At 52.1% G+C, this 20161-nt stretch overlaps 2 protein-coding genes across 2 annotated transcripts in view; both read right to left on the reverse strand.

Annotated features, from left to right (window-relative positions):
- Positions 1-12934, reverse strand: part of CHAT (choline O-acetyltransferase) — a 58959-nt gene extending 46025 nt beyond the window's left edge. Inside the window, exons 1-5 of the mRNA XM_043476079.1 lie at positions 12772-12934; positions 6827-6929; positions 3859-4050; positions 3135-3253; positions 1607-1660 (exon numbers count right to left, since the gene is read on the reverse strand). Of these exons, the coding sequence (XP_043332014.1) occupies positions 1607-1660; positions 3135-3253; positions 3859-4050; positions 6827-6892 (431 nt within the window). The 5' untranslated portion in view covers positions 6893-6929; positions 12772-12934. The remainder of the gene's footprint in view (positions 1-1606; positions 1661-3134; positions 3254-3858; positions 4051-6826; positions 6930-12771) is intronic.
- Positions 12935-14567: 1633 nt separating this feature from the next.
- Positions 14568-16883, reverse strand: SLC18A3 (solute carrier family 18 member A3). Its single transcript, XM_043476175.1, has one exon. It carries the CDS (start codon positions 16525-16527, stop codon positions 14953-14955), a length of 1575 nt encoding a protein of 524 aa, XP_043332110.1. The 5' UTR covers positions 16528-16883; the 3' UTR covers positions 14568-14952.
- Between the last annotated feature and the right edge of the window lie 3278 nt (positions 16884-20161).

The raw sequence follows: 20161 nt of genomic DNA on the forward strand, positions 1-20161 counted from the left end.
AATTAAAAAAAACTGCTTTAAAAAGGAAAAGTGAGCAAATGAATAAATGAGTGAATGAAGGGTCCAAAACAGGCCCCTTGAGCAATGGCATAAAGTTCTAGCTTTATAACCTTACAGTGATTAGATGTGGGAGCTTACACATGGACATGTATGGGTATGTGTGTCCGTGTGAGCGTGCACACACACACGTGGGAATCTGGGGTCTAGACTGTCAGTGACGGACAGGTACAAAGTTGTGGGTGGGGCCTAGGCCACTCCTGCTCTGCTGCTCAGCCAGACAAGGTAAAGGATGAGATTCTCTGAAATCACTCAGAAGGTCATCAGGACTGAGTTCTGGGGGATGGTAGAGAGCTCCTGGTGAGGAGGAGAGACACCAAGAAAACACCACGGGGAGACAGCAGCTGGAAGGCCTGGAGACCCAGCAAGGGGACGGTACGGTGAGGAGTGAGCAGACAGAAGCACAGAAATGCATAGACAGCTTCTTGACTAGCTTAGAGCTGAAAGCCTCGCAGGCATCATCTCATAGGACAGTGGCCGCAGCCCCAAGAGGCGGCCACCATTATTGTTTCCATTTGACACACAGGAGTCTATGGTAATTGGAGTGATTACTCACTCAAGGTTGACACATCCTGTGTTGTAGGTGTCAGAATTCAAATGCAGGTCTGCTGAGCCCAGAGTCAAAGCCCTGAGCCACTCTGTATTTTGAATCTGGGGCCTGCCCTCTTCTCTCCAGAGGAAACAGCCCTACCCTGGAGGGGCTGTAGGTCTAAGCCTCCACTCCGAGGCTGGGTAAGTCTGAGACGGATCAAGTTGAAATGTGAGTGAAGTCTGCCCCATGCCCTCCTCCGTCTGCCACCTCCTGGCTGTGTGACCACGGACAAGCCCTTGAATTCTCTGAGACTCAGCTTCCTCATCTATGCAATGGACACTGCTTTGGACCCTTCTTTCTTCCCAGCAACTGAATGCCCTAATATTACCCGTCTCTGGGGCCCCTTACACCCTCTCTCTGGGTCCCCCACACCCTCTCACTCTCCCCGGTGCTCCTGGGCACCCAGTGCTTAGACAAAAGAAGGACTTTGCCCCCTAAAATCGGTGATGCCCCACTGTGCTTATGCAGCTCTCTCCATCTCTCAGGACACCCTTGTGTCCACTGAGTCGGCCGCCCATTTCCTGAGGTTGATGGGGCTGGGGAAACAGGCTCAGAGTGGGGAGATCGCTCCTTTCAAGGAGCAAGTAAGAAGGCTGAACTTATCATCAGCTGGTTCCAGCAACGTTGCCTTCCCCCACCTCTCGATGTGCTCGCTAGCTTCCTGACACAGTGAATCACGGCATGTATGTAAATGTGATTTACTGAGGGAGATGGACATGAAAAAGATCAAGGAAGGGTTGGGCTTACCCCGGGAAAAGTGACTGTTAATGTCTGGGCCAGCTGAGGGAAAGGTCATTCTGATGCTTGGTATGTGCAGGGGGTCATCTGCTCAGTGACAGAAGCCGGGAACACGGAGCTGAAGGAAGACAAGGTCCCTGCCTCTGCAAGTCCTTGGCTACTGTGCCAGGGAGACAGACAAACAGAGCACTACCCTTCCCAGGTGGGGCTCAGTCCTACCTGTCCAGCAGGGCCTTGTAGCTGAGCACACCGGAGATGAGGTTGGCTGCAAACCTGCAGAGAGAGATGAGGCCTTAGCTTCTCCTCTCTGGGGCCCAGGTTTCCTCCCTCCCTCCCTTCTTCTTTCACTCCTTCTTCCTGTTTCTCTTTCCCCCTCCCCTTCCTTCCCACCTCCTCTAATCTCTCCCATACTCATGGACCACCCACCAGATGACTGGCCTTAAGGGTGCAATAATCAGATAGGGTTTCTCCTGCCCTATCCCTGCCCCTAGGCTGTCGGTTTCCTTCACAAACCTGGGACTAAAAATGGTCCTGAGGAGAGAACTTGGGGGAGGAGAGGAAATTGGAAGGTGAATGAGAGGAGGAGGAGGGAGAGGAAGCCAGGAGAGGCCACAGAGCAGGCAGGAGGGGGCTGGCCCATTAGGGGTGATGTTCTTCCAGGGGAACGCCTATGCTGGGACTGGACTGGGCCAAAACCCCAGGGTTCTGGGAAATCCAATCTCCCAGGAAAAGTCAGTAATTTGGTCTCCTTAGTGCTAATGTAAAAGAAAGCCAGGTGCTGTTGGCTGGGAAAAAGGCACCAGAAAACCTTACCACGGGACTCTGTCATCTAACTGCCCATGGACGATGAGCCTGGCTTAATTGCATCAGGAGGAAAACACCCCTTCAATGCAATTTTGAGAACTGTATCCAGAAGTCATTCATCTGTCCACATACTTCCTCTGCCCAGGGAATGCCCAGCTGTAGGGGAAGGGGCAAGGTTGCCCACCCCCCTCCCCCTCCAGCCAGCAGGTTGATTGGGCTGGGTGAAGAAGGAGGGGGCAAGGGTCTTCCAGCCTGGATCAGAGGCCAAGGTGGACCCTGCCTCATGTTTTTATTTCCTCCCTCTGAACTGTCCCCACGCTGAGCCACATTTTGGTCTTGAAGCCAGAGACCAGGTTTGGCTCTGAGAGACCCTTCCGCCCTGCTCCACTCCTGCATTAATGGCCCCTCTGTCGTCATCAGCGCACCAGAGGCCGTTCCAGCGGCTCAGCGAGCTCTGAAATTGCAGCAGATGGCAGAGACTCTAGTGGTGGCTTGTGGGAAGGAACCATTTCCACTCCCTGGGAGCCTCTGCTCAGAGCTGGGGGCTACAGGGAGCAGAGGCCCTCTGAAACAGCCTGGGGCCGTGCATCCCAGTGACAAGCCCCAGCTTCAAGCACTGGCTGGATCAGAGGCTACAGGTTTCTTCCCAGGACCTCAGCCAGGCCAGACTGCCAGGGGGGCACCTGGGGCCCATGACCTCCCCACCCCACCCCACTCCACCCCAAATAGATAAACCCGAGGAAGACCCTGTGTTTGTTACCCACGTACACCTCACCTACCCTTCCTCTGACCCCTTGGCCTGAATGGCCACTGTCTCAGGGTCATTTGGCCTCAGAAACTCAGCCAAGGCACGAGCTTCAGCCTCTCCTTCCTGGTGGTGGGGCCAGGCCCCTTCCTCCAGGCAGACTCCCAAGCTATGAGCCGGGGAGCCTGGTGTCCTCACCTTAGCTGGTCATTGGTGTCTTGGAAGTGCTGCCGGGCAAAGATCACAGCTGGGCTGGAGTTGACAGGCAGGGCCAGGCGATTATTGAGATACATGTCGTTCAGCCAGTACTCGGACACCTGCCAGGGAGGGTGCCATTACCCCCAGGGGCCACACACACCCTGCCTGGGGAACACATCACTCCCACCTTGGCACCCCGGAAGGGAAATGGGGACCCTTCACTAGATCATGTACTTTTTTCATTCATTCATTCCACAAACATACTATGGGCTAGAGCTTGCGGCTCCCTGAGCCATCCCGCCTGTCCTTCAGCTTCACCCCATGCTGTCTCCTGTCTTCCATCTCAGTTCATCCTGGTTGTGTGCTGCCTTATCCATGTCCCCTGCCCAATCTTATGAGTGTCTCATCCCTGCTTTTCATCCCTCTCTTCTTCCCTGACTTCATGCTATCCTCTGCTGCCCCTAGCCCTATTACTCATCTGCCCCCATCTGTCCGCCATCTCTGTGCCCTGTCTCTCCCCGTAACCGCATCTCTATCCCCATCTGCCCCCTCTCAGCCTCTCACCCTTGCCCCCTACTATCCCTCTGTGTCTCCCCCATGCCCGTCCCTCCCTCCGCCCCATCTTTGTCACCCACCTGCCCCTTATCCAAATCCCTCTGTCTTCTTATCTCACTTCTGCCCCTTGCTCCATGGGTTCCTTGTCTGCTGCCCGAGCAGCTCTTACCCAGTTGGCAGTCTTCTCCTGCCGTTCTAGGAGCTTCTGCTGCAGGGTCTCGCCGAGGCCACCAGGGGCCCCAAACTGCTGCACGACGGCCTGGCTCCGCCTGAACTGCTCCTGGGGCACCAGGTGCTGCATGCACCGCAGGTAGGTGGCCAGGGTCCGCTGCAGCGGGGGCACAGGGAGTTTGGGCAGCCCCTGGAAGACAAGGCTCGCAGGTTCTTGTGTCTGTCCTTCTGTGTGGCCCCTGTCTGTCCCCAGATTGATCCCCTGTGTCTATCTCCATCTGCCCCATCCCTGTTCCCTATCCTGGGACTCAGCAGAGCTGTGAACTGAGGAGTCACCTGTTTGCTTTCTCCCACACCTCAGCCCTGCCCCTAGCAGGGGACCAAGTGCAGAGGAAAAGATCTTGATGCTGACACCAGACAGAACACACTGCTGACCATCTGTGTGATCTCGGGGAAATCACCCCTACCTCTGTGCCTCAGTTTCCTCCCCTGTAAAATTGAAGTAAGAAACTCCACTTCTTATAAGATCCAAGTGATCATGGATGTGAAAGTGCTTATAAACCATTAAGAATGAGTCTAAGATCAAACAGCCCTGTTATTGATATTGACTGCTGGCCGCTCTTAATTTAGGAGCTGTTCCCAGCTGGGGCTCCACAATCCAATTGATCTCTGGAGCCAAAGGGTGTGACTCTAATGGAGGGGTTTGGACAGGTGAAAGATGGAGAGAAGAATAATTTAATGCCTGCCTTAATGACCAGAATTCTGCATGATACTCTGATATTCATGATATGGGAGGGTGACTTGTGCACTGGACTCCTTATTAAATCCCTCCCTGTTATGAAAGCCAGGGAGGGGCATTTAGCTCCATGTGGGTATGGGATGGGGATGGGGGACGATTAAGTCCTTCCACTCTTAATCTCTCTAAGCTTCAGCTTCCTTGTCCACAGGATTTAAACAGAAATCCCTACCTGAGAGAGGCACAGAGATAATTAAATAAGAGAAACAACTGGCCCCAAATAGGCACATCATAAAATGTTATGATATGACTATCATATCATATCATATTATACCTCCAAAGGGATTGCTAAGAAAAAACCCATAATTCCTGGGGTCACAAAGTATCTCAAGAATCTAAGTAGAACTCCCCACTCATGTCCTCCTGATGTGGGTTTCCCAGTTAACAAGCTCTATCACTGTGGGATCTTGTGTGTTCAACAGGGCTATGGCTTAGCCTGGGCAGGTATTTTTGTCCAGCCTTCAGGTGAGGAAACTGAGGGCCTAAGAGTGAAGAGACTACTCCAAAGTCATCCAGCCATTCAATGGCAGAGTCAGGACCTGAAATAATTCCCCCCACCCCACCCCACCGACAGCCCTCCCGCTCCTTCCTCCTTGGTCTTCCTCGTTTTTGCTTCCTTTTCCATCCATCCTTCTTCTTCCTCACTTAACTGGTCACAATGAGAAGCCAGGATTTTTCATACTATTGACTAAACTTTACAAAGCTGGTAAATAGCGGACTGCCTTCTTTCAGGGGTTTCTCCTCTATGGGGTGGTAAAGGGAGTGAATTTCTACCCCAGCCGGGCTGTGGAGTGAAGGGGGTCCATTGAGTATTTACTTGTGCTCTGTTCCTGCTGCTGCAGGGACTGAAGTGAACCCCCCCAGCCCCCGGTCCCGAGTGTGAGTGAGCTGGAGCACATGCGCGGATGAGACTAGGGGATCCACCTGTCTGAGCCTGTTTCTCTAGAGTTCACTGCCCTAGGGGGAGGGAGGAGGGAGTCACTGCCAACTATGGGCTGCTCCTGCTGCCCTGGGGAACACTCGAGGATGGGTCTGGGCAGCATTCTAGGTGGCCCAGCCCACTCCCAGAGAGCCAGGTCCAGCCTCCCCACCTTCTTCTTTCTCCTGGGGTCTTGGGGATCCTTGTGGTGGGTGAGTGGGGAAACATGTACAGAAAACCCAGTTCAGCTGGCGACTTGTCCAAAAGTGACAGCAGGTCTGGTTGGAGCCACCCTTCTTCAGGGCTGTGACAGGGACTCAGTCTGGGTCATGGGGAATCAGTGATGCGAAAGAAGGAACGAAGCAGGAACTCTCTGTTGAGATGTCTCAGCCCCTCAGGGTTCTTCCCAGATTTTCATGGATTTCTGGCTTTGCCTGGGTACAGAGACAGGGGCTTGTACAAAGGAGGGGCTTTGGGTCCTGGGATCTTAGGTCAAGAAACATTTCTGGGCAATTTATATGAGCCAGGTCCTGGGCTGGACTCAGGGACAATGGAGAGACAGAGCCTGCTCTCAAGGCGGCCGCAGTCCAAAGGGAGAGACAACAGAAGTATCTGTCAGACTGTTTGTTTAGACAACATGGTGAGCAACTTCACAGGGAGAAGCCAGAAAGTTCTGATCAAGTTTTCAAATGAAGCTCTGGGGTGCAGGTTGGGGTAAAGAGGTGTCAAGAAGACAGCGGTAGCATACTCACTTTGGAAGGTGAGTATGACAGGGAAGGAGGATGCCTGCCCAGGGAAGGATGGCATTGTCTCAAACTAGTGGGGAAGTTGAAGCCTTAAGGCTCTAGGGGCTGCGATGTGACAAGGCTTAGAGTAGGGAATGCAGCCTCATCCTCAGGCAATTCCACTGGGCTCAAAGCCATTGGAAGTGGAACTTGGAGAAGGGGAGGCGCCGGGAGAAAAGAGAGTACCTGGCTCAGATCAAGGACTCTCCCTGGCTTCGGGGGTTAGAAAGTGTAGCCGTCAGCATTCCCTCAGTATCTCCTGAAGACACTCCCAGCTCCACCAGGCCCTCCCAGGCTCCTCAAGCAAACTAGAGGCAGGGTTACAGCTGGTGTTCATGCCCAGAAGAGCACAGGGCTGGGGGCCAGGCAAGATTTGGAGGCCAGTCCCACTCAGCACTGTTCTGGAAGCAAGGGCTTGTGAATGGGGACAGCAGGGATGAAAGAGGGGGCTCTAAACATCACTTACAGGCTCCTCCTCACTGCCCGGACTTTTTGCCGTCATCTTAGGGGGAGCTTTTTCACAGATGGGCATCTTGCTGACTTCTGATTGTGGAAGCAGAGGTGTGGACCTGGGGACCAAGAAGCAGAAAGGCATTGACACAATAGCCACCTAGACCTGCCACAGGACCCTTCACCTCCCACAGCCTGACACCCTGCCCCTGTTCTGACCAGGAGTGTTCCCTGGGCCTGGAAAGACCAGTCCCCCTGATCACAGCATCCTTTCTGCAGCTCCAAATAGGAGAGGGTGGGATCTGAAGTGAGTCTCCGGCTGGCACCTGCTCCACAAGACTGTTGTCATCCAGCCTCAACCTACCAGCCCAGAGCAGCATGGAAGGGAGCAGGGCTGGGCTTACTGACTCCAAATGCACAAGGGGTCATTGGCAGAGCCCTTGTGTTGTTTCTGCCTGTGCTTTGCAGGTTAAAGTCTCTCTTTCCCACTAGACTGAGAGCTTCTCCAGGGTAAGACTACACCTGTCATGTTCATGCTTCACCTCTGGGCCCTAGCCCTGTGCCTGGCATGCAGTAAAATTGCTGTTGGGTGGCTGAGTACAAGGAATGCACATGCCCATGAATGAATACAAGGTCCTCTAAGTTTCTGGGCTCCAGGAGGCACTCTGGGCTGATTGGAGCCTGGCCTGTGGCCAAGGCAGGGAGGACCCTGCTGGATGGGTTGTGACAAGCAGTCTCTAGTCTGCTGGCTCCCAGTGTAGGTGGCATGAGAATGCTGTGGGAGATGGTATAGGGAAGCTGGGCAGCCTAGGGGCCCCCTAGGGGCCACCTGACTAGGCCTAGGAAGAGATGGATTGATTCTGAAGGTGCAGTACAAGTGAGCCAGGCCAAGAGGGGCAAAAGCTAGTTTTTAAGGCTAGTGGGGCCCAACATCTGCCCTCAGGGCCCAACCTCTACCCCTAAGCATAAGCTTGAACAAGCATAAGCTCCCACCCATGGTTTCCACTCATCCATCCCCTATTATCCCCCAAGAGCCTAAATCTAAGGCTTAGCCCATTCTACCCTCAGGCTGGCAAGGTGCGGGGGTGGGGGGTGGTGGTGTTGGGTGTAAGGCACAATTAACTCAAAGACAGGGCATCCAGAAAGATAATTCTGGCCCAGGGGTGGAGGAGCCAGGGGTTGCCTGGCAGCACTGGGCAGAGAATGTAGAGGCCTTGTGGGTCCCATGCCACAACACTTGGGACTAGGAGGTCCTTAGACTGGTGAGCGCCCTGAAGCATAGGCCTGTGGCTACCAACTGCAAAGCAGAAACAGCAACATTCAAGGGAGAGTCAACCCTAGCGCCATAGGAGTTTGAGAGGACGAGGAGGGCAAGGTCAGATTGGTAAGGGCCCTATAGACAGGGAAGCCAATGCCTCTTCTTGCAGCAAAAGCATACTGTCTTGGTATGTGTCTTTGTCTTTGGATAATATTGCTGAGCTTAATTTGTAATGAGCTCTCAGTTAGTTGGCGTAAAGAAGAGTAAGTGCTTACAAATCAAACAGTTCTGAATATAAGAAAAATTAAATGAATTTCAGGTTCATGTGAACTGGGAAATATTCAATATTAAATTAGTACCTAAAAATAAATAAATAAATAAATAAATTAGTACCTAGTATTCATGCCTCAGTTAGTTGATCTAACTAATACAGACATGTCTTAAGAGTCATCAATATAATAATCGGTATAATACCTTCATTGTGCCTAGATTTAATATAAGCTAAATAAGACCTTATTATATGTGTTACAAATTTGTCAGCAAGGAAAATAACTCAATGTGAAGAAACTTTTAAAATAAGACACTAAAACATTAATTACTGAATACTGACTGACTTCCTCTTACAGAGAAACTAAAGATGTTTGGACTAATAATGAATATGTTTGGTGCCATCCTGAGACTGTCTCTATAAGAAAGTAAATATTTTCAGAAATTATAACTGGTATTTATGTTCACCAACCTATAGAATGTTAATATAAAGGACAGTTCATGGTTGCTTAAGGAAAGAAGAATGTGACTTTTCAGTGAAGAAGGCAGGAGAAATGGAATTGCATTTCATTAAGGGAAAAGGAATTAGGTCTGATTTACAGGTTTGGGATGAGCAAATTAAGTGATGGCTACATAAAATTATGAAGGTTTGTGGCAAGTAGACCCTGAGAAAATTCAGGGCTGACTCTCCCCTGAATTTTGTGTATGGAACAATTTTCTTAAGATGTTGAACTGCCTTTAATAACAGATTTTAAGTTTCTTTACCTCTTAAGTGGTCTGTTGTATTTGCCTTTGAAGTCTTCTATTGTTACTTTGGCTAAGTGAGTAATTATTGTTTCTCAAGTGACCTCTGATCCCATTTGACTGAGTGTTCTAAACTCTTGATATTTATTGACCAAACTTTCTAAATCAAATTTTAATGAAGTCTTTTTGATTTCTCACTAACTTTGGGGTGCTTCAAAGGGCCTCTGAAGCATCCCAAAGAGAGATACTAAACTAACTATGTTCATTTGGTATGTCAAATTAGATGGGAAGCATTGTCAAATGACTAATAAACATTCTTAGGTTATATTGTATGGTGAATGTTACTAATAAAAATATTCTAAAAATTATATAGCTTTCCTAAAATCTGATATGTTCTGGTAAACTGTTATCAGTCATAATTCTAGTTATTATCTTAAAATGTTGTATGTCAGAGCAGTAACCAAGTGTCTGTGTCAACTGCATTGTAATCAGATTTTAAACGTGCCTTCTTAAGTCTTCTGTCATTACTGACAGTTATGATTTCATTCTGGTGCCTTTGCAAAATGCTTCCTCTTCAAAAAGATTAACAGAAAGAACTTTGGAATAAATACAAGTTTCTGATTTTCAAGCTATAATGGTGAACTAGGTAAGAAACTGAAAAATCCTAAAGAGAAACCTGATAGCTTCACAAACTGTTAACAAAAATTAGCTACATAAGAATAAGTGAACTGTTGAATATGGCTATGCTTTTCACGGTTTCTGCCTGAAAAATTACAAATTTGAATCAGCATTTTCCAGGTGTAAGGAAAATCTTCCCCTCAAACTAATTAGGACTTAGAGTAATTTGGTAAATTATACTTTCGTAAGCAGAATTGAAACATTTATCTTTTTTCTCTATCTGCTCCCTTCAGAGATTGTAAACACTTACGTTTCCAGCAACTTTATCAGATAAATTAGGAAAGCTACCTCACCAACAGGTACAGAAATCTCAAGGTATTTGGGGGACCTTGCTAAGGGAGATGTTTACCTAGATCTGTAATGTGAAACATGTGATAAGTCTTTGCCATGATTTTCCTAGCCTTGAAAGGTTTTTTTTTTAAGTTCAATCTGAGACTCCTTATAAAAGTTTCAGCAATGCAAAAACTTTTGATCAATTATAGTTATAGAAATATCAGGCCACGTTTTTTTGAGATCAGACTTATTTTGCAACAAATTAGTCTTAATTTGAATATATGTAGTAGAAATGAGGGTAATTTTAGAGATAAAAAGATTATATTTCAATGAATATTAAATCCCAGTTTTGTTAATGGAGGTCTGTATTTACTGACTCACATCCCACATAGTCCCTTGCCTTTATGCCATACTGCTGCTGCTAAGTCACTTCAATGAAGGTTTAATTGAATTATTAAAAGAAGACTCTAAGTTTTGTTTCTGAAGCTTATCTCAGTAATCTTTGGATGAAGATCAGATGCTCCATGATATGATCTTGGGGATTATATAAACTGGGCATTTTATATATATATAAAATACATATATATATATATATATATAATACATTTATATATATACTGGACAAGACATACTTTAAAGTACCTTCTCCAGCCTGGATGAAAGGACTTTTTATCAGGTACTCTTTAAGTAGCCCATGTATGGTGAATCTGAAGGTAAATTGATCCTTGGATTACTTCCCACTTCCAAAGGCCCCTACACCAGACTGGTCTATAGAGAGGACTGCTGACCTCAAACTCACCTTAAAATGATGTTCAAATGTTCAAACACTTACACCAGGATGAGAAGAAGACAGCATCAAAAGTAGACAGCTTACCCAAGATGCAGGACCTGATTTGTATGATCATTTATAATGTTTTCTTGACTTCTTGGACCTTTGCGTACGGACCAAATGTTTTCTATCTTGGACACAATCCTATGCTAGTTTTTATTTATTTATTTATTTTTCCTATGCTAGTTTTTAAAAAAAAATCAGTCCAATTGTTGGGTTGGGGCCAATTATCTGTGTCTAGTACTTTTAGATTACCTAGGTGGATTTCTCCACTCCAAAACTCTAATTGGATGAGTCTTAAAAAATTTATTTTAGAGAAAGAAAGTTCAGTCCCATTCAGGCTACTCTTGATAAAGAAAGTTCAGTCCCATTCAGGCTACTCTTGATATTACTAGGTGGGATCCTCTCACCTAGTCAATTAATAATACCTGCTCTGGTACTGGCCATAAATATGAATTTTCCTCTAAGTTACTCAAGATCAATCAGAGAAACAAGCACAAATTCAGCCAAGAAATAAACTCTGCCACAATTATGGGATGGATTTATGTGGTTAACACCAGGCTGTGGTCATTTAAGATTTAAGGTTCCCCTTTATCTTGGGAAAAATTAAATTATACTAAGGATAACCAGTATAGTAACTAGAAAATCAGGTAAGAGCCTTATGGATAGTGCCAATATATAACGTCCCTGAAAGATAAAGATTGGAATAGAATAGACTAAGTTAAATGACCTGAGGATATACTGGACTGCACCTAATGGAAGTTCTTGGTTTAATTCTTACTTATGACTTTAATAATACTGCTAGCTATGTTATTTGTACTTTGCCTGTATTACAAGATTATTGTTTCTTGCATTACCAAATGTGTATCTGAACCTCCAATAAAAATAATGATGACTAGGTGATCTGAAGCAGTTGATCAAACATATAGTTCTATATGCAATCAATGGTTGTAATAACATAACTAGATATGGGAAGATATAACAAGAGGGAATTTTTCCTTGACCACAACAGACTGAATAAGACAGGTTGGTCCAGAGCCCTTTGATTACTGTTGATAAACCTAGTCCAGTAGCTGCACATCAAGTGGCTTGGAAGAGAAATCTTCGCCAGACTTAGGAGTGAGCCTTCCCAGCACTGTGGGACAAAATGGTCTTGAAAGGTCTCCCAAAGTATTGTTGAACTTATAACCATGAGGGGGCCCTGTTAACTTCAAACTGCACTTGCCATAGGCACTTGCCATCTACCTCCACAAGGATTAAATCAAGTGCTGCTGCAGTTGCTGACCTTCAACGCCCCCTGAAAGGAGTTCGGGGTGAAGAACAGAAATGGGGGCTGGGGGACTGGCACCACAGGTCTTAAGATAGAATATTTTCAGGAGCTGATTTTACGGGTCTGCTACAATCCTTCATGGTGAAGACTGATCCTGGTGACTGGCAGGAAGCTTCACCAGACTAGCAGAAACCCTCCGGAAAAATATGTGCTTGATTCCATCTACTCTCCCTTCACCAAAACCACGTATATACTGACCTTCCTCACCGCCTCTTTGGAACAGTGTCTCAGAGCTTTCTGAGGTGCTATCTTACGGACTGCAGCCTTCATTTTACCTCAAATAAAACTTAACTTGCAACTCTCACTTGCACAACATTTTAAATTCGACATCATCATCTAGCCCCCTGTCTTCCTGTCCCCACCCTGAGTGGGGAAACACCAGGGCCAGGGAATCCCGCACCCTCCCGGCTTTCCCCGACGGCGGCTGCCGTGGGGAACTGGGGGAACTCCGCAGGTTCTGGGGGTCTCTCCCCCGGGCACGGGCCCTGGACCGAGCCTCCCTCCGATCCTAAGCTCAGCTCCCCGCTGCCGCTCCGCGCTCCCGCTCCCCGCTCTGTGCTCCCGGAGCCCAGCCCTACTCACCTGCTCTCCTCCTGCTCTCCTCCTCTCTGCAGCCGCCTCACCGCACCCAGCAGGACTAGGGGCTAGAATGTGAGCCGGAAGGGATTCCGGGGCGCGTCAGCCGTGCGGGGGTGGGGGCTGCAGCCTGGGTCCGTGGTAGAGCCTCCGACGTCGCCGGGTCCCCAGGCCTCGCGACTGGCTGCGAGCTAGCCTGCCGCGCCAGTCCCCTCCCCTCTTTCATCTTGTTCCTCTTCCCTCCCCTTTCTCCCTTTCCCTCCCTCCCCCAGCCCTACCCCTCCCTCCCTCCCTCTCCATCTTCCGTCCTCCCCCCTTCTCCCGCCTTCCCGGATCCCATCTCCCCGACCCCAATACCGTGCTCTGACGGCTTCCCGGGTAGAGCTTTCAGAAAGGCACCAGAATCCAGGCCCCAGAGGAGGGGTCAAAACACGTCTCCGCCGGTGCCCATCGCCCTCAGCTCAGCCTTCCCCAGTCCCCGCGATCCCCCATCCCCTTTATCCTAGCAGTGGCTGGCTGACTCTGCAGAACTCTGGGGAGGGTTGAGTCTGGGTAAATCTGTGCCCTCCCCACCGTCTAGGGCAGGTTCAAACCTTATTACAACTCCTTTTAGAATATAATAATGATAATAACATTAGTAGTACTAGTAATAAATCTGTTTGTTCATCACTGCAGGTCCTCCTTTTCTAGTCCCACTTATCCCGGCTGGTACTGTAAGGAATATGCGGGATACATACCTGGGGATGCTTAGAGGAACGTAGTCAGAGGCAGACATTTCTCCTAGACAAAGCATGCCCCCTCCCCTGTAGATCTTTACACCGCAGGCACGCACAGACAGACCCACAAAGACAGACCCTGCTCAAACACACAGAGAGCTGGACACGCAGACTCAGAACAGACGTGCACACACCAGCAGTGCGGACCCCCAACAGACGTTGTCTAACACACAGGCATACCCCTAACGCGGCAGCCTCTCCATGGCGGAATCCCGGGACTCTGTGGCCTTCAGCAGGCGGCGGGGCTGGGAGTGCTGCACAAATGCTAGTCTGGGACTCTGGGGACCCACACTCAAGGTGGAGAGACTTCTTTAACAGCCCAGGGGGCTTGCTTCTTCTACTCAGGGCCAGGGAGGGTGGAGGTTGGTATCAGCTCACACACTCGCATCCTCTCCAGCCCTGACTCAAGTCTGCACAGCCAGGACCAGTTGACACATCGACAACTGTTCCCCGCATTCCTCGTAGGATGGAGTCTAGCTCTCTAGGTCACAGACACACACACACACACACACCCCACACCCACACGCGCAGTTTCCAGATACCGAGCCCTTAAAGACAAGGCCGGTTTTTCTTCCGCTGCCTGTATCAGTTCGGACCCATTCCTCTTGGAGCCTGGACGGGACAGGCTGCCAGGCTCGAAGGGAAGACCAGCTCGGGCGCCTTAGAGCAGAGCTCCGTGGCTGATTCAGGGTGTGTCCTTAAGGGGCGGGACCAGCGCACCCGGAGGGAGTAGCTCCTCTGGCTCCCCGGGGCGGCGCCCTGGAGCGCGGCGCTGGGCTTGGGTGGGGGAGGGGCTGCTGCGGGCTGCGAGCGACGGGTTCACCAGAGTGTTCGTGCGTGAGAGCCCTTGTTGGGCTTGCTTCTTCCGTATCTCCTTTTCCGGGTTGCAAAAGAGCCACGGGCTTCCTGCGTGCCCGCTGGGCTGAGACCGGGATTGGGGCTAGAGACACAGCTCACCCTCCCGTTCTTCCCTGGTCCCTTGCCCGGCCGCCCACCCCCATCAGTAAAGAGACTCGGCCTCGCACAGATATAGTTTATTGAATCGGCCCGGAGGCACCGCGGTGCAGCGGGCCCAGTTGGCACTGGGAGGAACGCAAGGAAGGACAGGCAGAGGCGCGGCTCTACATCGGGGAGCCCCGAGGTGGCGGCCAGCGCGCCTCTTCATCTTTTCCTGAAGCACGTCAGTTTTCGCGTGCCTAGGTGCTCCACGCCCGGTTGGAGAAAAGGAAGGAGGACACAGAAAGGATTCTAGAGAGGGGACTCGGGCCGGGGAAATAAAGACAGCGGAGGGGCTGGGTACTCGCTGGAGGTGGCAAGCCCTGAGCCTGAGCTGCCCCAGAGGAGCCCCCTTGACCCGCGGGTGGGGGTGGGTGGGGGAGTAGGTGGGTGGCCTAGAGGAGGAGCAGGGCCGCTAGCTGCGGGTGTAGTAGTCGTAGTCGTCCTCCTCGCAGGCGTCAAAGGGGCCGGGCGGGCTGCGAGGTGCGCCGTCCCGGTCGGACATGGGGCGCTCCCGCAGGCGCACAGCGTCATACAGACCCTGCGGTGGCTCATCCAGCAGCACGTCCCGCTCCGAGCGGGAGCGCTTCAGGAGGCCCACATTGCGCAGCAGCAGCAGGACGGGCGCATAGAGCAGGTTGGCCAGGCCCATGCCAAGGCTAAGCTGTGCAAAGCCAAGCGAGTGCACGATGTGGCCCGCCACGATGGGCCCAAGCGCATAGGCCACGCAATAGGAGATGTCGGCAATGGCGTAGACGCTGCCATAGACCGAGACGTGGCGCACGTCCACAAGAAAGGCGAGCGTGGGCAGCAGCGCGGTGTCCACCAACGCGATGCCGAAGCACAGGCCGCAGAGCGAGATCACTAGCGGTGCGAAGGAGCGGCAGGCGGGCACCAGGCACGAGCTGGCGCCGATCACCGCCAGCCCAAAGGCGCCGTACAACCACTGCAGGTGGGGGTAGCGCGCCGCCAGTCGCACGGTGAGGTAGACGCCTAGCACGTGCGGCACGAAGGCCGGCAGCCAGGCTATGCCTGCCTCCCACTCGGATGCTGCCATCGTACGTTCCATCCACGTGGCTATGGTGGGCTCCAAAAAGGCGAGGGGGATGTTGCAGGTGGTGAGCGCGCCTGCCACCACTGCGATGTAGGGGTCCAGCATGAGGCGGTGGATGGGCGTGCCCACTGGCAGGTTGGCCCGCGCCCGAGCCGCCGCCGAGAAGGGCTTGGCCACCACCAGCAGCAATAGGGCGTCGAACAGCGAAACGGCGGCGAGCACCAGAAAGGGCGCAGACTTTCCAGCGAACTCGTGGAGGAACCCTCCGAAGGGCGGCGCCACTAGGCTTCCGAAGCTGATGAAGGCCAGCGCCAAGCCCAGGGCGCGGCTGCGCTCTGGCTCCTCCGGATACTTGTCTGCAATCATGGCAATGCCAGACGTATCCGCGAAAGCCGAGCCAAGACCCTGCAGGCTGCGTGCGGCGAAGAGCGTCGCATAGTCCTCCGCGAAGGCAAACATCACAGTAGAGGCGAACAGCACGCCCAGGCCCAGAAGCAGTGGCAAGTCATAGCTCATGCGGTCGATGAAGGTCCCACTCAGGGGGTTAACCAGCAGCTGCAGGATGGCCTTGGAGGCAAACAGCACCCCGATCTTCACGTCCTCGTTGTCCCTGGGGTGTTGGAGCTTCACAATAGACTTGGCTGGAATAGCAGCCGTCGGGGACTCTGAGGTGTTGACCGTGACGGCACTGGCATTGGTCGGAGTGGGCGGCGTTGGGCTGGAGGTCGGGGTGGGCTTCTCGCTGGCCGCGTGCACGTAGTAGGGCACGATGGGCACAATGACCATATACAACATGTTGTCCAGGAACAGCGCCACGCATACGATGACCAGCACCAAACGCCGCTGCCGCCGAGGATCTTGCAGCGCCGCGCCCACCGCCTCCGACAGCTTGCTGGCTGCCGCCGGGGCCTGACCCGCCGGGGCCTCCGGTTCCATCACCCCCACCCCGCCGCTCTTCCGAGGACGCTGCCGCCGGGGCCGGGCGCGGGCGCCCTGCAGTGCAGAGACGAAGGCGCGGAACTTCGGGGGACCCTGCGCGCCCAAAAGGCAAGGATCCTGCACGGCGAGGCGCCGCCGCTGTCCGGAACCGAGCCCCGAACCCGCCTCCGCTGGGCTCAGGGCTAGTCAGGAAAGGAGGGCTGGCCCAGGGGCCGGGGCCGGAGACTGAGCGCGCTGTGCCTCGCGCGCGCCGGGAGCCGCCCCCGCAGCGCTGAGAGGCCGCCAGTGCCGGCCGAGGGGCATACTGCTGCCGACAGCCCGCCGGTTTGCTCGCCCCGCCGCTCTCCCCTCCCCTCGCGTCGGCTCTTGCCTCCTCCTCCGCTGCCTACTCTTTTTTTTTCCCTTACACTCGGGGCTGTGACGCGGCGAGTCTCGGCCCCCGAGTGGTGCCCGGGCCACTTGCGTCGCTCATGCTAATGCGGCGTCGGCGGGGCGGAGGCGGGGGGCGGGGCGCTGCCCGGAGGGGGTTCCCTCCCCAGATGCGCCAAGGCTGGAAGCCCCAGGAAGGGGTCTCGGTGTGGGAAGAGTCCTGGCCAAGCCCCTGAGGATGGGTGCGCCGCGCGACAAGCGGGCTCTCGGCCCCCGCAGTTCTAGGACTCGTGGGGTCCTCGTCCGGTCTTCTCCTCGCGGAAAGGGGCACACAGCTACCGCTTCCCCCCGGCCCGGGGGGAGAGAGGGGAGCTAAGGGCTCCAGATCTCTGCCTCAGTCTGCATCTCGGCGCACAGCGGGTAAGGAGTCCCCGAGGTGAGCCGCGGCTGTATCCATCTGTTCTCTCAGCTGGACTGTGGGGCGGGAACTGGAGGGGCGCCGACGACAGATTCCCCCAACCATTTCTCTAGCTCCGCCCCCCGGCCCCTTCCAAGCCGGGGAAGGGAGGCTCAGAGATTGCTGGACCGGGTTCAGACCGACCGGCCCTTCGGGAGGATGCCACAGCAGAGAATTCCTGACCATGAACATTTGGGAACGGAGGGGAGAAGTCGCCTCGTCCCCACCCAAGGTCCTCAATATCAGCTCTGCCCCGCCCACCCTCCCGCTTTCCTCACCACCCTCTCCTCACCAGTGCTCCCCCTTTCCGTTTAACTGTCTGGGTCCCCCAGCTCCGCCTCTTCTCCCTTCCCTCCTCCGCACGCCCTCCTCATTCTAACTCCTCCCAGGATGTCCCCGCACTACACCAAGGCCTCCCTCCGCTCCAGCGAGGTCCCGCCCCCTTTCCAGCCCCACCCCCACCTCCAATCTCTAGAGCTACCTCCAAGTCCCGGGTGGGCTCAGGAAGTGATGTAGCCATGGTCTACCCTTGGAACTGTAAGAGACCCCGCGTGGGCGCCGCAACCACTTTCCAGGCAGGAACCATCAGTTTTGCTCTCAGCAGAGGCTCAAGCGGGGAGCTCATCTTAAGAAGGCCACACCCACTGAGACACCCAGTTCTCAACACACAAGGTGAGCAACCCTGGCAGTGCGCTGGGCCTAGTGCGTTCCCAGCGTTGACCGTAGATGGCACATCGAGTCCATGTTCTGGTCTGCGGACTGCCCGGGAGAGAGGCTCTGAGGCAGTGGAGGCAGGGAGATTTGTGCTGTTGAGATTACAGTTTGTCTCTTTCTTCCAGAGTCGGAGAGAATTCTTCCCATTCTTCTGGCCTCAGAAACTACAATTAGGTTCAGTTTTTTTCCCTAACGGTGCTCCCCACCCCAAGGAGGCATCAGGATGCAGTGGAAAGAACTTGAGGCAGAGGCCTGAGATGGCTCTTGGCTCTGCACATACTAGTTAGGGTGTCTAGAGGGAAAGGGGGAAACCACTTCCCCTCTTTGTCCCTCAGTTTACTTATCTGTAAAATGGATGATACTTCCTACTGCTTAGGATGCTTGGGACATAGTAATGTTAAGTGGTTGCTGTGGTTATTATTATCATCTGTAAAATGTGTTGTTTTATCTTCATTTTACAGATGTGGGTCTTGTGAAGAGCAGATAAAACTTTCAAGGGGTATCCCTGGTTTCCTAGCTAGTCCCTCTGGTTAAGTTGTCCTGGCTGGTGGGAAGCCCAGAAGGCACTGGAAAGCTAACTTCTCTTCCTGAGACAGCTGTGGAGAGAGGTGATGGAGACCAGCACACCAGGGTGAGAGGTGGCAGCCTTGCCACCTGTCACCCAATCTCTTCATTCACCCCAGGGAAGGAGAAGAAATTCTTCCACTTAAGGAGCTGCTGACACTGGCTCTGAAGTGTCCAAACTGTCCTTGGTCTGAGGGAGGGAAAAAGTTCCAGTATGGATACAGGCCCGCCTCTGGATGATCTTGGCAAGTCATAGCCTTTCTCTGGGCCCCAGCCTTGGTCTCTGTTAAGTTGGAGACTTGGAGACTTCTAACCTGCCGCAGCTTTCAGGGTCAAATGGGTGCTATAGAAGGGCTCTGTTGGATGATATAATTATTTTAAATTTTATTTGAAGGCCATTAGGCAATATGCACCCTCTCCAGCTCATTGCAGTCTCTCTCCTCTCCAGCTAGTTTCACAAATATACGTCACCTGCCTCATGCTCTCTGGTCATTTGAGTTTGAGATCTCTAGTTCCTTCTGACTCTCCCATTATGAGGCTTTTAAAGGGACCGTCTTCCAATCTACTGAGCAATTATTATTTATATTGCTTGCTTTATGTGATTTGAAAAGGGGAGCTTGAAATTTAAGGCAAAAGTTTTCTGTTTCATGGCTAAAGAACAGTGAAATCTTAGAGAAGGGAGACTTTCCCAGGGTTTTGAAGATGCAGACCTCTTCTAGCCCATAGAATTCATGACTATTCCTGAGCATGAAGGCAAGCTATCTCTGGGCTCACGTGTAATTCTCCAGTCCTCCTTTCCTCTAAGGCAGGAAACAGGCTTATTTATTAAGCACATTTCTGTGCCAGAGGTGTTGTGTATATTATTTTATTTAATTCTTACTCAACCCTGGTTCAGTGTAGGTGCTATTCCCTCTGTCTTATTGATGTTGGGCTTGGAGAAGCTGTGTCACTTGCTTGAGATTCCAGCAGAAGAGCCTGGATTTAAACTTAGGCCATGGGGCCAGTCTTCTGATCCTCATGCTGCTTCCAAAGTGCCTCTGCTGCTCTTTGTGCAAGATGAACACACTCTACCTGGCAACACCAAGGAGAAGGGTAGATGAAGATCCATGGAAGGAAGTGGGAAGATCCTTAAGGAAACTCCAGGGACACTAAACTCCCTCACCCAACTTCCAGCTTAGAAGGACTCCCCACTCATGTATCAGCAGCCCCAAGGACTAGGATGAAGGAGTTAGCAGGGAGGCCAGGACACCTTGCCTCAGCAAAAGGCTGAGGTTTGCCAGGAAGGGAACAAGCTCCATTCTGGCCCCGGCCTGCAGGGAGCTGTCCAGGGTGCTGGCGCTGGCTTTCCAATTTGCCAACCAGCCTCCCACAATGGCCCCAGCCCTCCATCTTCCTGCACCTGTGGCCGCTTCTTCACTAGAACTCTTGGTAAATTTCTTCCCAGAGACTCCTCTATCTGAGCATAATTTGCAGTCAAAAGGGAACTTCCCATCCAGTTCTGTAGGAGAAAATGGAAGCATTTTTTTT

The sequence above is a fragment of the Cervus canadensis genome, chromosome 8 (assembly GCF_019320065.1).
Source record: "Cervus canadensis isolate Bull #8, Minnesota chromosome 8, ASM1932006v1, whole genome shotgun sequence".
Taxonomy (NCBI): domain Eukaryota; kingdom Metazoa; phylum Chordata; class Mammalia; order Artiodactyla; family Cervidae; genus Cervus; species Cervus canadensis.